At 42.9% G+C, this 12441-nt stretch overlaps 2 protein-coding genes across 2 annotated transcripts; both read left to right on the top strand.

Moving 5' to 3' along the window:
* Nucleotides 1–122: 122 nt before the first annotated feature.
* LOC136441817 (proteasome assembly chaperone 4-like) lies at nt 123–3067 on the top strand. Its single transcript, XM_066438333.1, has 3 exons — nt 123–224; nt 586–690; nt 1412–3067. Exons 2-3 carry the CDS (start codon nt 592–594, stop codon nt 1700–1702), a joined length of 390 nt encoding a protein of 129 aa, XP_066294430.1. The 5' UTR covers nt 123–224; nt 586–591; the 3' UTR covers nt 1703–3067.
* Nucleotides 3068–6584: 3517 nt separating this feature from the next.
* On the top strand, nt 6585–12293 carry LOC136441803 (cytochrome P450 2U1-like). The gene is made up of 7 exons (XM_066438297.1): nt 6585–6912; nt 8027–8210; nt 9003–9541; nt 9812–9976; nt 10481–10597; nt 11191–11332; nt 11904–12293. The coding sequence occupies exons 1-7, from the start codon at nt 6742–6744 to the stop codon at nt 12083–12085; spliced, it is 1500 nt and encodes a 499-aa protein (XP_066294394.1). The 5' UTR covers nt 6585–6741; the 3' UTR covers nt 12086–12293.
* Nucleotides 12294–12441: the final 148 nt, after the last annotated feature.

Genomic DNA, 12441 nt, shown 5'->3' with positions numbered 1-12441 from the left:
ATCAAACTATAGTAAAATATAACCTATTTTTCATTGTTAAGACTAACTTATATTACATGTTACGCCTTATATAGATGAGAAAGTTTGGCAGTTGAAAAATATAGCATCTAGTCGAACTTTAACCTCTAACCTCCACTAGACTAGATGAACGTGACTGTGCTCCAGCAAGTCACACAGTGTTTGTGTTTTTTAAAGCCCAAAAACAAAAGTTTCGCCGTCGACTGGTAAATGTCTTCAGTCTAAATAGTTTTTTCATAGATGTGTTGTATGTGAAGCGTTGATAGCCGCTAGTTTTGTCTGAATGTGTTGTGACGTAGCTAACACGTGTTGGGAAATGGGGAGGGGGGCTACCTAGTGTAATGTACACAAAGCTTATAATTTACATTAAAAAATAATAGTTTGTAAATATTCTGTATAATTTTTGTGTTACAAAATTTTATGGAACTACCTGAATACTATCTATTTGTGTGTACCGAGTGAGTTATGAGTTCACATTCGTTGAGGTTGGTTCACGTGTTACTGGAAGTTTGAAAAATTTTTCCGTTGATTTCTTTTGTCATAACACGACTATGACTTACATTCCAGTTCAGCATGACAGAGAAGACCAAAGCTACAGTAGAAGATGCTCAACCCACTCTTGGTGTGCACGCTTTCTCGGAGAGACTTTTTGAACAGACAGTTCACTTTCAGGTTTGTGAGAATCTAAAATCGAGATTTTATAGAACTTAGCGTCCAGTCAAAACTGCACAAAAAGACCACTTGGCCAAAACATCTTGTCTATGTGGACAGGTGGTCGCTATAGTATAGGCAGGATTCTTCATGCTTGAGTCAATAGGAAGAAGTATATAAGGGACCACAAAAAAGTGGTCACATTGCCCAGGTGGTCCTTAAGCCCCCCTCTCACTGGACCCGCGGCACGCTGGCGGCGTTGCTGCATCCTAAACTAGATTTGTGTTACGGCTTTAAAATGGGAATATCATTCAAAACGTATGAGTATGATCAAAAAGACAACAAAACACATAAAGCTTAGAAAGATTTGTTTTTTGTCGATGAAATTCGTTGAATGCTTTGTCAATTCAATCTCGATCGGCCGCAGAGACGCCGCCAGCGTGCCGCGGGTCCAGTGAGGGGGGGGGGGCTTTGGACTAAGTGTGTAAATGTGGTCACTTGTATAGGCTTGACCGTATGTGTTTTTTAGAGGTTAGAAAAAGCAAAGTGATAACGCTGACATAGAACATAGGTTTCTGACAACAAATTAAGTGTGCCTAAAAGTAGTGGAATTGCTACCTGAAGCGTTTGACCATTTCCAAAATCTATCCAGTTGCTTGAGTAACTGTTACCTAGCATATATATCCTGACTTGTTAGGGTATAGTGACATGTACGGTAATACATATTGTGTCTACTTTACAGGTATTACAGCTAAAGGACAGCTTCTTCCTATGGGTCGGATTTCAACCTTCAATGGCTAACTTAGCTGTGGCATTGCCCGCAAAATTTGACTCCATTCCGTCCACATCCGCCCTCCTGGGGGAATTTTCCGACACGACGTCGTGCACGCTGGCGCAGAAACTGTGTAAACACACAGGTAAACAGGTGTTTGTTAGTTGTAACCTGCCGACACAGGATGGGATGTTTCTGGTGGAGGTGGAGAAGAGAATTCACAAGGAAATCAAGGACAACCCAGGAAAGTTCTGGTTGTAACTAGGATTCAGACAATATCAAGGACAACCCAGGACAGTTCTGGTTGTAACTAGGATTCTGACAATTTCAAGGACAACCCAGGAAAGTTCTGGTTGTAACTAGGATTCTGACAATTTCAAGGACAACCCAGGAAAGTTCTGGTTGTAACTAGGATTCTGACAATATCAAGGACAACCCAGGACAGTTCTGGTTGTAACTAGGACTCTGACAATATCAAGGACAACCCAGGACAGTTCTGGTTGTAACTAGGATTCTGACAATATCAAGGACAACCCAGGAAAGTTCTGGTTGTAACTAGGATTCTGACAATATCAAGGACAACCCAGGAAAGTTCTGGTCCTAACTAGGATTCTGACAATATCAAGGACAACCCAGGAAAGTTTGTTTTTTTTGTAAGAAATGACATTTTATTAATGAATCATCTAAAAGAAATCAGTATGACATGCACATTTTGATGGCTAAGCCATAAGTTTAAAATAACATCTCGCTAAAGAAATCTAAGCTGTATGTGTACTTACTTATACTAGTACCCTGCTCCTATGTTTAGCTTCATGCATCAAAAACAGTTTAAAGACAGTAACTGTATGTCCTTGAAGCATGTACTTTGTAACAGCTCAACGCAACAGCTACACCAGCACCCCGACCAATCGAATTGCATTGAAACTCAGATTCGCACCAGCCACCCCCCCGACAAATCGCCCTCCAACCCGCGGTAACGACCACATCCGACCAAACAAACTCGCCAGCGAGACGGCGGAAGGTGTCAGCCTCCAAAAGACGCCCTCAGACTGACAACCCTGGCACCCCGGAAGCGACTGAATCCGCCCGCGATTTATCTTCTAGTTTCTGCTACTTTTCTCTAAACGTTAAACCACGGGCGGACCCAACCACCTCCAAAGTGCCAAAATTGTCAATCCGAAAACGTCACCATACCACTGGCGAGCCCGCCCGGCCAGATGTAGTCGCTAACACAAGCCAGAAAGCGACCCGCCGGGCAATGGCCGACACGAATCTGAGTTTCAATGCGATTCACGTGATTCGATTGGTCGGGGTGCTACAGCGGATCCAGACCAAGGGAAGGAGGATTATCTGGATCTGGATCAAGCAGACACATGGGACATGTTGGCAGTACATGCCCAAGTTGCTTGGCTTAGAGATAACACATACCCTTTCTTTCCCTGTCTTAAAAACATTGTCTTCTTTAGTACAAGGCAAAGCACCTTCTGCAGAACTTCATATGGGATGTAATACATGTAGTAATAAGGTCTTACTTGTTGTGACTAGATGCACAATGTATCTACCAGTATATATAATATCTTTAGCTGTGTTCTGTGCTCTAAAATATACCACTTCATATACTAGTAATCTGTTCATACTCTTTTGGATACTCTTTTTTTCATATATCATAGAAAAAGTGTAATATCAAAATGTTATTGAATAGTGTACAGAACAAGGAAACACATTCTCCTATTCTACTGTGTATATGTACAAGCTTGAGTATTATATATATAGAATACAACACGGGGTATTCCGTATCATCATCATCATCTATCGGCCATCGGCCGGGACTAAATAGGTACATACATCACTCCATATCGCCCTGTCCAACATCATTTGTCCTAAGTGTTCATATGCAATCTCAGTGTCTCTGACTAAACTATCGGTAAAAGTCAAACTTCTGCAGTGCACTTGACCTCTTGGTATCACCCGAGGTACCAGCCCGACCGCGGGTCAGATCGCCCGACGGCCGGAGGGCAATCCGACCCGCGGTCGGGCTGGGACCGAGGGTGATGCGGAATACAACTCTCATGAACAATTCTCATACTTCTCAAGTTCATAGTTGAACATAAATCAAGTTACTCAAACTTTCTGCAATAACCTTTGAAAGATAGATCCCTACTACATGTTTTAAGACTAAAATCAACAATGCAAGAATCCTGTTAGCCCAAACTTCTACTGTTGAAATGTAAGTCTTGTATTGCCCCCTATTATTGTCATTTTCAATGACTTTTTCAATGACTATGCAGACACTGTTTCTAAAAACTATTCTTAGACTACGTTATGGACGTTTGAGTACATCAGATTTGTCGATCGGCATCACTGTCTGCCATGGGGGGCTCTCGAACCAACGCTCTGTTGGCTCGAAAGACGAACTCCTCTGACACGTCAGCGAGAGACGGCACTAAGGGATCATGGTCCCGAAGCGCTGGCGGATGGAGGGCAGACGCACGGCGGATCCGGGCAGAGCGCCCGACCGGCGTCACCATATGATTGAAGCCACCATTGCAATAGGAACTGGCGCAGTCCTCTTGAGCGCCCCGTGGGCTCTTCTAAAGAGTAGCGGTGTGACAGAATACATCGTCATAGAGGAGTCAAATGCTGGTCCAGCCTGGCGAAAGTCCTGGTTGTAACTAGGATTCTGATAATATCAAGGACAACCCAGGAAAGTTCTGGTTGTAACTAGGATTCTGACAATATCAAGGACAACCCAGGAAAGTTCTGGTTGTAACTAGGATTCTGACAATATCAAGGACAACCCAGGAAAGTTCTGGTTGTAACTAGGATTCTGACAATACACATTACTGCAGATACAGAAATGTTTGCGATGGCTCTATGTTCACAGTTACATGTATCGCCGTGAACTCTTTCCCACGACCTTAAAACCACTGTGAAAAGTGTTTTCATTATGGGACTGTAGTACTACATGTACTATTGTTTCAAACACAGACTTAAAACAACAGCGAGCACTCCATTTTTTCTTGCAAAATTGAATCCCCACAAACTTAAATGCATTTACAGTATCAAGGACAACCCAAGAAAGTTCTGGTTGTAACTAGGATTCTGACAATACACAGGTGCTACAGGCCAAGGGTTGACAACCCCTCCCCTTAAACCTCTACAATCTTTCCAGTAGCAGCAAGGAAACCTGCTGTCCATTTGTGCCACTTGGTATGAAATCCAATCACTTGATGAATGTCGGATGGACATCTGAAACGTCTAATATTTTCATATTGTAATCCAGTGGTCTAGGTTGAGTTAAAATTTTATTCTTCAATTTTCTGGATGGCTAATATGCACAAATGTAGAGTCCAGATAGACTTCCAGAGGATTATCGGGAGTGAGACAGGTTATGGTGTGTTCTGGTATCTGACTACTGGAAAGGTTACTGGTAAGCCACCAAGGTGATGGTGCGGCCTCAAAACAGGGGTGCCAAAGTATTTGTATGAATCTTACGAAATTCATACTAAATTTATGGTATACATAATATCCATTACTAGGAAACATACCATCCTTACAATCTGTTGGGTCACGTGACATGAGCACCAAATTCAAGATGGCGGACTTGTGAGAACAAGTACTTCGTCTGATTATTATTAGTAATTTTATTATTATTAAAGAGCTTAATGATGGTGTATCCCATCCTGCTAAACTCCCAAAATCCCAAGCTACACTAATGTAGGCTTAGACCAACTAGGAGGACCAGACAAAGCTAGATTTGGTGCAAGCGCGATGGCCAACAAATTAGTAAGGATCGTGTGTTTCTTAGTGATGGATCGTATGTATTTCGTAAAATTCTTATGTTTCTCGTAATGGATCGTATGTATTCAGTAAAATTCATACACATACTTTGGTACCCCTGTAAGTGCAGATCCTTCATTCAAATACATTATTCAATTGTAAAACCATTACTTTTACTACTACCTGGCTTGAGTGAAAAAGGTGACACAGTGTGAATACCTGATTAATAGAGAGAATATATTAATTTTACTTCATTACAAGCTGTAAATTGTATCCAGCCTAATATGGTATCCAGTACTGTAAGACTGTAACTTGACTATTGATTATTATAAAGTATTTGTACAGTATCATGACTACATGTACATGTATGATTTGGCTAATATTTAGGTCAATGTTGGTGTTACATAATTACATGTTTGTTTGTTTGTTTTATGGTACCCGTTCTTTAGAAACATGGTCCCTACTAGATAATATCTAGAACCGTGCCCAGACACAGTTTATCCCTTATCAGCTTATATTAGCTATTGTCCTGATTTAGTGATTGTCACATCTGAGATTGTTGCCACAGGAAGAAGCAATGAAATATTCTGTTCCTACAAGGTTCCTACGAGTTCTCAAATGGCCTGGAGGTCAGTGACCGAATGGTAATGTCTACATTTTACCGTGAATGACTGAACGGTACGCGGTGAATATTTTTTTTTCCACATTTTTATCGGAACGTACATAACATACCAGCACATTTACATTACACATTTACAATTCCGTAGATATACACAGTTACGTATTGTTGTAGGGGTCATTCCCACTGGCTTTTTTTGGCTCGGGTGTGCTCCCTAGTTACATTTATCTACAGGGGTCATTCCCACTTGCGTTTTTTGGCTAGGGTTTGCTCCCTAGGACTTTTTTTGACAGGGGTGTTTCATCCCCCCTGGTAATTTGCATTGTTGCCACAGGAAGAAACAATGAAATATTCTGTTCCTACGAGTTCTCAAATGGCCTGGAGGTCAGTGACCGAAGGGTACTATAATGGTCCACATTTTGCGGTGAATGACCGAACGGTGATCTCCTAGCGTTCAACCATAGTGACCGAACGGTGACTCTCCTAGCGTTCAACATTAGTGACCGAACGGCTAATGAAGGTTAACTTGTCATCGGAACGCATCATTTACCATTGGGAGGGGGCAGGCATTGCCTTCACTGTATTTATTAGGCTATCATACCTAATCATCATCATGTACATGATAAATAGCAGTTGAAAAACGCCCCCTAGGCGAAAAAGCTACAAATACAACAAACACCACTTTATACATGAAGTACGAAATGAAAATTATAATTGTTCCCCGGGCCCTGACTGAAATGGACCAGTCGTAGTAAAGCAAACAGTCCGAAGTCTAAATTCTAGAGCATATATATATACGAAGGCGTCACTAGCTTCTTGCACCAGAAGTTTTCGTCCTACCATTTGCAGTTGTATCTGGAGTCATTTACCGGAGAACCACTGCACCGTGGTAGCTTCAACCATGTATTTTCTTTTCCAGTTATTTCAAACGTTCGGGACCATAGATGGTATACAAGTGGTACTATCGGTTGCGCTATGCGTCATGGCAATAGTATTGTTGAGACGCCCGAAAAACCTGCCGCCTGGACCGAGAGGACTGCCGATTGTTGGGAATGCCTTGAGCCTGACCAAGGTAAGTGTTAGTAAATGCATTTAAGCTGGCGTGGTTTTTATTTCGCGTTAGGGCAAAAATAGAGTGTTCGCGATGGTTTTAGGTTCGCGTTTGAAACAATAGTAGCGCTACAGTCATTGGTGGGCAAAAAGTTTCGCGGTGGTTTTGACTTCGCGCTGAAGAGTTCACCGCGAAAACCGTGAACTTACAGCCACCGCGAACATTTCTGCATTTACAGTACCCTGGGAGCCAGACTGTTATCGGGCCGTTTAGCCGGTTCCTTCGGCGGCCCAAAGCTCTAAGCCCGCCGATACAAATTAGCGCAACGGGGGAGTTCTAGCCCGAGAGATGACCGGCCCTTACCAATGAGGTCCTTGCCCTTGCCAACAAAGCCCAACTCCCGATCCCCGGGGCGTTAATTTAGATCAGGCGGGCTGATTGTCTCGGGCCGCCGAAAGAACTCGCTAGCGGCCCGGTCCTAGTCTGGTTCCCAGGGTACAATTGAACAGACTTGGTAAGCATGATATCTTATGCTGCGAAATGACAGAAATCGATACTGGTATCCACTATTTTTGGAAGTTAACATATGTTACCTAAAATGGAGTTATACCGGCGCCTGGACTCCTGAAGTAGTTTACTTGTGGAAACTTTTTTTTCTTCCATTTTTTTGGCCTAATGAGACCAGATGGAACATGGGTATGGTAAGGGTAAGGATGACGGATTAAGGGTAAGGATGACGGATTAAGGGAAAGGGTGACGGATTAAGGGTTATGCTGTTGGATGAAGGTTTATGATAACGGATTAACGGCAAGAATGATGGATTAAGGGCTATGGTGACGGATTAAGGGTTATGGCCGGGCTGTTTAATTGCGAAAACAAAAAATAAAATAAAAAACGCATATCAAGAAAATACACAATATATGGTTAAGTAGGTTAAGTATTTTTTGACGTTTTGTGTCTTTTGTTGTCTTTTATATCATATCTTTCGTTCCAACAAGCTGTCCGTCTGGGCCCGGATTGGAAATGGGACTAAAGCATTAGAGAGCAAACCACGATGATAAACGAATGATCGGACACAGCAAACATTTGTTTCTGACCTTGTCATCAGAATGTATGTATGTTTTCTTGCCATCAGAATGCTCCTGCACTTGTCTTAACGGAGTGGTCGAAGACGTACGGTGACGTCTTTACCGTCTATCGTGGCCCGAAGATGTCGCTAGTTCTGAACGGTTACGCCGCCATCCACGAGGCACTGGTGAAGAACGCCGATGTCTTCTCCAGTCGTCCTACACGTAACGCAGACGGTGGAGATGCATTGGGTAAGAGTACACGATTCGTCTGAGGTCTTCTTAGTTTAAAGGAAACGCAATATTTGAGCGGTGCAATGGCCTAGTGGGTAGAGTGTTCGCCTTGCATACGGTAGGTTCGAACCCCGGCCGGGTCATACTGCTTTCTCTGCTTAGCATTCAGTATGGTAGTTAAACACACACCACTACCAGTGGACTAGCCCCCTGCTGTAGTGACTTGCACAAAGTTGTGTGGCCCAAGGGCTGCCGAAAGGGAGATGGGCGCCGCATTATGCACCGTGTGGTGCGGGAAGGGCCCGAAAATTGGATTTTGAAAGTAAATTTATTTAGATATTTCTATACATGATAAGTTCAAACACTATCATAATGCATAGCGACATCCATGATTCAAAAATAGGCCGTCAGTGTGATGTGAGAACTCACTGAAAATCGTCAAGGGTTTTTTGTAGGCTCGCGAAACCAATGAACGATACGTTTTTGCGCGGTTTTGAAAAGCTCAAAGTGTGAAGTCATTACGCAAATGTGCTTAACAATGTTAGTAAATGTCAGTACCATAAACATTTCAGGATTTTTTTTATTTCCATTTTTTGGGCCCTAATATTGCTTTGGTTGCCTTTAAGCTCAAATCATCTTATGGACGATGAAATGTGTTGAGATTATGCGGTTCATATCAAAAGCGTTTGTCGTTCTTTCAATCAATATCTTTCGTCAGTGAAAGAGCTTGCATCATCAAAGTACACAAATAGATAATCATTTTAATATTTCTCAAATGATTTCTAAGGCTCTACTTATGTTGGCCTCCAGGAATAGTCCATGAACCCTACGGCCCCAAATGGAAGGACCATCGAAAGTTCGCCATGATGAGTCTCCGTGACTTCGGAGTCGGGAAGAGGAGCCTAGAAGGAAAAATTCTCGAAGAAGCACGAGCACTTCACGAAGAGATGTGTAAAAATGGCAGCAAAGCCTTTTGCGTCTCTCAGATAATGCAGAATACAGTTTCAAACGTGATCTGTTCAATTGTATTCGGTCGTCGTTACGAGTATGACGACAAGAAATTTGAAAGTCTTCTAATGGCAATAGATCGAGTTTTCTCCCCGACTCCTTTGGAGCGTTTGGCAATCCAGTTCCGCCCCCTAAGGTACATCCCTGGTATCAGGAAAGGGTTTCTAGATTTTAGGAACAATGTGGCTACACTGGCAATCCACATCAAGGAAAGGATCAGAGAACACCAAGAGACATTTGACGAGAATGACATCCGAGACTTCATTGACGCATTCCTCTTGGAGTCGAAGAAAAGGCAGACAGACGAAAATTCCACCTTCACAGAGCAGCAACTGGCAACGGTAAGGCACCCTCCTTTAGCAGTACTGAATCGTCGCTCGGCAAACCCTCCCGGTGCCCCCCCCCCCCCCGATTTGAAGTATTGACTCTACCCCCCCCCCCGATTTGAAGTATTGGTGACGTTACTGACAGTTGCTCATAAATTATCAATGAGCTAGCCTTATTTGGCAAAAACAGTCGTTAGTTGTCCATGACTAATTAATGACGTTATAACCCAAGAATGGAACATATTGTCGGTCACATAAAATTCCTCAATGTTACTTTTTCCCAAGGTCGTCCGCCAGCTGTTCCTGGCAGGCACTCACACGACGGCCGTGACCTTACGCTGGGCCCTGCTCTACATGATCCTCCATCCGGACATCCAGGAGAAAGTACAGCAGGAGATAGACACCGTGCTGGGACCCAACCAGGACCCGTCAATGGTGCATCGTAGCCAGGTGAGGAGGCCCACAAAGTACAGCGAGTTGTTGCCGGATACGTACTCTCCTAGCAGAGTAGGGGTTCCGGCTTTTTTTAAAAAGTGTTTTCGGCGTTTTTGTCGGGCTTTTTACTTTGTGATGTTTTTTTTATATTTGTTATAGAGGAAAAAAAACATGACAGAGTAGAAAGTCCGAAAAAACACGCCTAAAACACGTCAAAAACCAGCCGGAACTCTTCCTTTGCTAGGAGAGTACCAGATACGTAATTGAATAACTCGAATTCATTAACCATTGCATTGATACAATGGAGACACTGTTATGTTGGCGGAAAATAACTAGTTCTGTAATGCATACATGAACCTGACTTTAAGTTAAAAACGTCCACAAAGGTTGTCTTCTTTCTCCACACAAGAGAACATGTGCGTTGTTTTATGGGTGCAGTTGTATACGAATAATAGTTTTCCAGGTGTAGTTCTGTACAAGAAGTTGCTTATGATATAATCTTCCTTTCCCAACATGTAGATGCCGTACACTGAAGCCACACTGACGGAGGTGAACAGGCTGGGAACTGTTGCACCGTTTGCTGTCCCCCACTGCACCAGCAGCGACACGACGTTCAGGGGATACAGCATCCCAAAGGTAGGTGAAGATGCCAGGCAGCCAAATGATCAACCACAAGGTCGCTTATCTTTCCAGAGAGCGTTAAAACTACTCTCCAAGCAGAGGAGTGGGTCCAGCTGGTTTTTGATGTGTTTTTAGGTGTTTTTGTCGGACTTTCTATATTGTCACGTTTTCTTTACGTCGCTACGGTGTGGGCTGGCGACATAAAGAAAACGGGACAAAAAAGAAAGCTCGACAAAAACACCTAAAACGCGCCAAAAAACAGCTGGACCCACTCATCTGCTTGGAGAGTACGTTACAACAGCCCGCAAGATCGACCAGTTGGTCTTTCTCTCTCGTTAATAGTCACAACTTTTTGCTGACAGTCCCACACTATTTTTGCTCATTGTCGTCGAATACTAACGTGTTAACACTCCTCCCTGAAAGTCCAAATACTACCAAAATGTGATAATCACCAATACAGATATTGGGGGCCTCTCCGAGTGGTGTTGAGGGGAATTTACCATAATTATTCTAGACGAAAATTCACACTTTATCAGCTAAAGGTTTCAGGACGGCATGTTTCTTGTGCCCAACAATACATTTTTTTTTCCTTTTCTTTGTTTACCCAGGACACATTTGTCGAAGTGAACCTCTGGTCAGTATCCCATGACCCAGAGCTGTGGCCGGAGCCCAACAAGTTTGACCCCACTCGCTTTCTTGACGACAACGGCAAGTACGTGAAGAGGAATGAGATCATTGCATTCTCCACAGGTACGTTTTGGGGAATTCTTTAGTAAGGTATGTTTGTTGACGCCTCAGGGGCGACCCTAATATCATAGTATTGTGTGCAGTTTGCAAGAATTTTAGTACAGGAATGTGCGCTTTCAGTTCGCAGGACGATAATTCAGAAACGCATGAACGGATTATCTTCATATTTTGTAGGTGGGCAGGTCTTTGTAAGACCTTGAAATGATTAGGTTTCTGGCCCCCTTGTGACTTCCTATGGAACTGCAGTGGAACTTCCGGTTGTGATATTACGTGTTCTGAACAAGCTATGGTCTTGATTTTTAGTGGTAGATGGCTATTGAAAGGGAAAAGGTTTGGCTCCCCCTATCGGCTTTCTTTCTACTGCAGGACTTGATTTTGTTTCAAATGTTAGAAGAGAATAACTCAAGAAGGGTTTAATGGATCGTCATGGCCAGTATAGATTTTCTGCAGTCGGTGGTCAACTGGACACCAAGGCGAGAAAAACGAGTTGCTTTTGATAAGATAAACACAGAAAAGCTGGGATATAAATGTTAAGTTTCAATCTGAAGCTAGAAGACATTTTTGTATTATCCAGGTCGTCGTATTTGCCTTGGTGAGCAGCTGGCCAGGATGGAGATCTTCCTCATCTTCACATCCCTGCTACAGCGCTTCACCTTCAAGCTGCCAGAGGGCGCTCCTAAACCTTCGGAGGAAGGGGTTATTCGAGGAGTACATTCTCCTGCACCTTTTAAGCTGATAGCTGAACCGAGGGACTAATGTGTATCTACATCAGTTCACTTTGATTCACAAAGATTCTTTCATTAGAGTGACAATTATATTTCTACATGACCAAATATGGAGAAATTCTAGTATATGACACGCAGCATCTTGGTGCCGTCTAGTTTCTTAACCTGCGAAGTATCCATGGTCCACCAATCACAGCCGTAAAGCAAAATTGTAGCAATACAAGATTGAAATGCTTGAATTTTTTGTTTCTTTTTTTATGTGAGTTGTATGTATGACCAATTCTGATGACCTCCATATCATGTTTGGAATCCGTACAATGTAGTTACACAGCAAAGTCACATTATTGTAAGCTTGCTTGTCTTTAATGCCCATTTAAGATCCCATCA

The sequence above is a fragment of the Branchiostoma lanceolatum genome, chromosome 9 (genome assembly GCF_035083965.1).
Source record: "Branchiostoma lanceolatum isolate klBraLanc5 chromosome 9, klBraLanc5.hap2, whole genome shotgun sequence".
Taxonomy (NCBI): Eukaryota; Metazoa; Chordata; class Leptocardii; order Amphioxiformes; family Branchiostomatidae; genus Branchiostoma; species Branchiostoma lanceolatum.
This window is presented reverse-complemented; position numbering and strand designations above follow the sequence as displayed.

Bases quoted from the DNA above. Each gene is read 5' to 3' on its own strand.
- LOC136441803 (XM_066438297.1), top strand. From the start codon at position 6,742: ATGTATTTTCTTTTCCAGTTATTTCAAACGTTCGGGACCATAGATGGT. The intron at 6,913-8,026 runs GTAAGTGTTAGT...TCTTGCCATCAG, and splicing joins ATGCCTTGAGCCTGACCAAG to AATGCTCCTGCACTTGTCTT. The intron at 11,333-11,903 runs GTACGTTTTGGG...TGTATTATCCAG, and splicing joins GATCATTGCATTCTCCACAG to GTCGTCGTATTTGCCTTGGT.
- LOC136441817 (XM_066438333.1), top strand. From the start codon at position 592: ATGACAGAGAAGACCAAAGCTACAGTAGAAGATGCTCAACCCACTCTT. The intron at 691-1,411 runs GTTTGTGAGAAT...TCTACTTTACAG, and splicing joins AACAGACAGTTCACTTTCAG to GTATTACAGCTAAAGGACAG.